Source organism: Mirounga leonina, unplaced genomic scaffold, assembly GCF_011800145.1.
Source record: "Mirounga leonina isolate KUSES-001 unplaced genomic scaffold, KU_Mleo_1.0 Mir_200, whole genome shotgun sequence".
Lineage (NCBI taxonomy): Eukaryota > Metazoa > Chordata > Mammalia > Carnivora > Phocidae > Mirounga > Mirounga leonina.
The window spans coordinates 22,579,773-22,581,840 of NW_023270503.1; the positions used below are offsets into that span (position 1 = coordinate 22,579,773).

Here is a 2,068-nt window from a genome sequence, read left to right on the forward strand (position 1 = left end):
GTTGCCGAGTAGATGGGTGAACATAATTCAACACAGAAAATGCCCCCAAACAGGAATCAACTTCCTCAGTGTAAGGTTGTTTGTAAGGTTGTTTCGAAGGAGTTTACCAATTACGGCAAAGGCAGGTGGGAAGAGACCCCTAAACGTTCCTTCTAGTGACTGCTCGCTCCGTGCTGGACACTTGCTTGGTGCTCTTTAGATGTTAACCATTCAGTAGAGTGTGGTTATGATCCCCTCCTTTTTGATCGAATAAGCCCCAGGCTATGATCTGCTCTGTGGTGAGGGACCAGAATAATGGCAAAGCCAGATGGAAGCTCAGAGCTGCCCGACCAAGAGAGCCCTGGCTCTTTCTCTGTATTAGCATCACCAATGAGTATAAAGAGCACTGACAATGTAGAGAAGGGCCTGAGGAACATTTCACCTTTTGTATTTGAGAGTATAGGGGCTCAAAGTGCAGGTTTTCAGAGCTGCGGCAGCCCCAGCCTGGTCACCTGTCTGCACGGCGTCTGACGGACTCGGTGTCTATTAAGGGTTCCGCCTGAGTGTTTCTCCCAGTGGCACCCCTCCCAGCGAACTCCGGGAGGTTAGACTGCCCCGGGGGCTGTTGACCCCATTCCTCTCCCGCGCCTTTGGTAATCCCTCTCTCCGCATTTCTCCTAGTCATGCTTCGGATGTCTTGGAGACCTCCGGGTGGAAGTCAATGGTGGTGTCACATCCCCACTTGGTGGCCGAGGCCTACCGCTCTCTGGCTTCAGCACAGTGCCCTTTTCTGGGACCCCCACGCAAGCGCCTGAAGCAGTCCTAAGATCCTGCCTGTCGTAAGACTCCGTTTGTTTTCCTGAAGCCGCAGCCACCGTTGCTGCCACTGACCACCAGGTAGACAGCGCGATCTGTGGAGCTTTACTCTCTTGTGGGGGCAGGAGACTGCATCGTGGCCCCCAGACTTTCAAAACAGCACTAAATAAACTTGGGGGAAACGGGGGGAGGGAAGGGCCCGGGACCTGGGGCCGCTCAACCTAATGAAAACCCTGTTGCTGCGTCACTGTGTTCCCTTTGGCCTGGCCGAGTTTGATACTGTGGGGGTTCAGTTTAGGCGCCGGCCCTGAGGACGTCCCAGCGGTGGTACTTCGGAGAAACCTGTATGCATCTGACTGAGCAGAACAAATCGTCAGGTGCCTGGAGCAAAAAGGAAAAAGGAAGAAAAAAAAAAAAGGACATTTAGTTTTAAGAGAAGGGAAACGAAGCGGAAAGAAGAAAGGATTTTTGCAGAATTTCTCAAAAATCAGTTTGTGGATTCCAGTAGTATTTATGTTGAGAGAAATTTTAGTCCATCCAGCTGTGCTAAAACTTGGATATTTGTGACAACTCCTCACCACCATACAAGTATCAGAAGAGCTCTCTTGTTGTTAGCACTTATTGTTTGCAAGAACAGAATACATCCTTTTATCCTTTTATGAAAAATGACAAGTGAAGGCGAGAGGGGAAGGAGGTTATTTGAGCTGGAAGATGCGTGTTCTGATGTGGTGGCTTTTGCAAAAAATCTTCATTGGTGTTGAAAACTGGAAAAAATAATTCATCCAGAATTCATACTGTCTTGACAAGAACTATGGTTCTCTGTTTTTAGATATTGTGGAAAATGTTTTTTGGCATTTTTCTCTGATTTTATTTCTCCTCCCTCCCCCCCTTTTCTAAAAAAATAAAGCGCAAAACAAAAACAACAAAAAGAAGAGAAAAGAAAGGGAAATTTTATTATTAATGCTGTGTGACAAAAATCCCAGCCCAGATTGCTCAGCTCTTTGTACCTGACTTGCCACCTGCATAGGAGCCGGTTCTGTTCCTTCCAATTCACCCCTTTCCTACAGGGGAGAACTTCCAAATGTTAATTTTTTTCTTTTTGAAAATATAAATAATTACTATTTTGTACTGTGTGGTATCTCTGGTCTTTTGTTTCACTCACCTGGCTGGTTTTTTGGGTCTGAGTTCCTCAAGGGATTGCAAAGGCCTAGTTTGATCCTTCAGCTTGCAGAGATTATCTGAGAAATGGCTGTCCGTGGGGATTTATTGCGTC

General features: G+C 46.9%; 1 protein-coding gene across 4 annotated transcripts in view; it reads left to right on the plus strand.

The window, feature by feature from the left end:
• The window catches only part of SPOP (speckle type BTB/POZ protein), a 67,131-nt gene extending 65,957 nt beyond the window's left edge, over nt 1–1,174 (plus strand). For all 4 annotated transcript variants that reach the window (XM_035026895.1, XM_035026893.1, XM_035026897.1 and 1 more), the window contains one exon: nt 661–1,174. In XM_035026895.1, the coding sequence (XP_034882786.1) occupies nt 661–805 (145 nt within the window). In that variant the 3' untranslated portion in view covers nt 806–1,174. The remainder of the gene's footprint in view (nt 1–660) is intronic.
• The last annotated feature ends 894 nt before the right edge of the window (nt 1,175–2,068 follow it).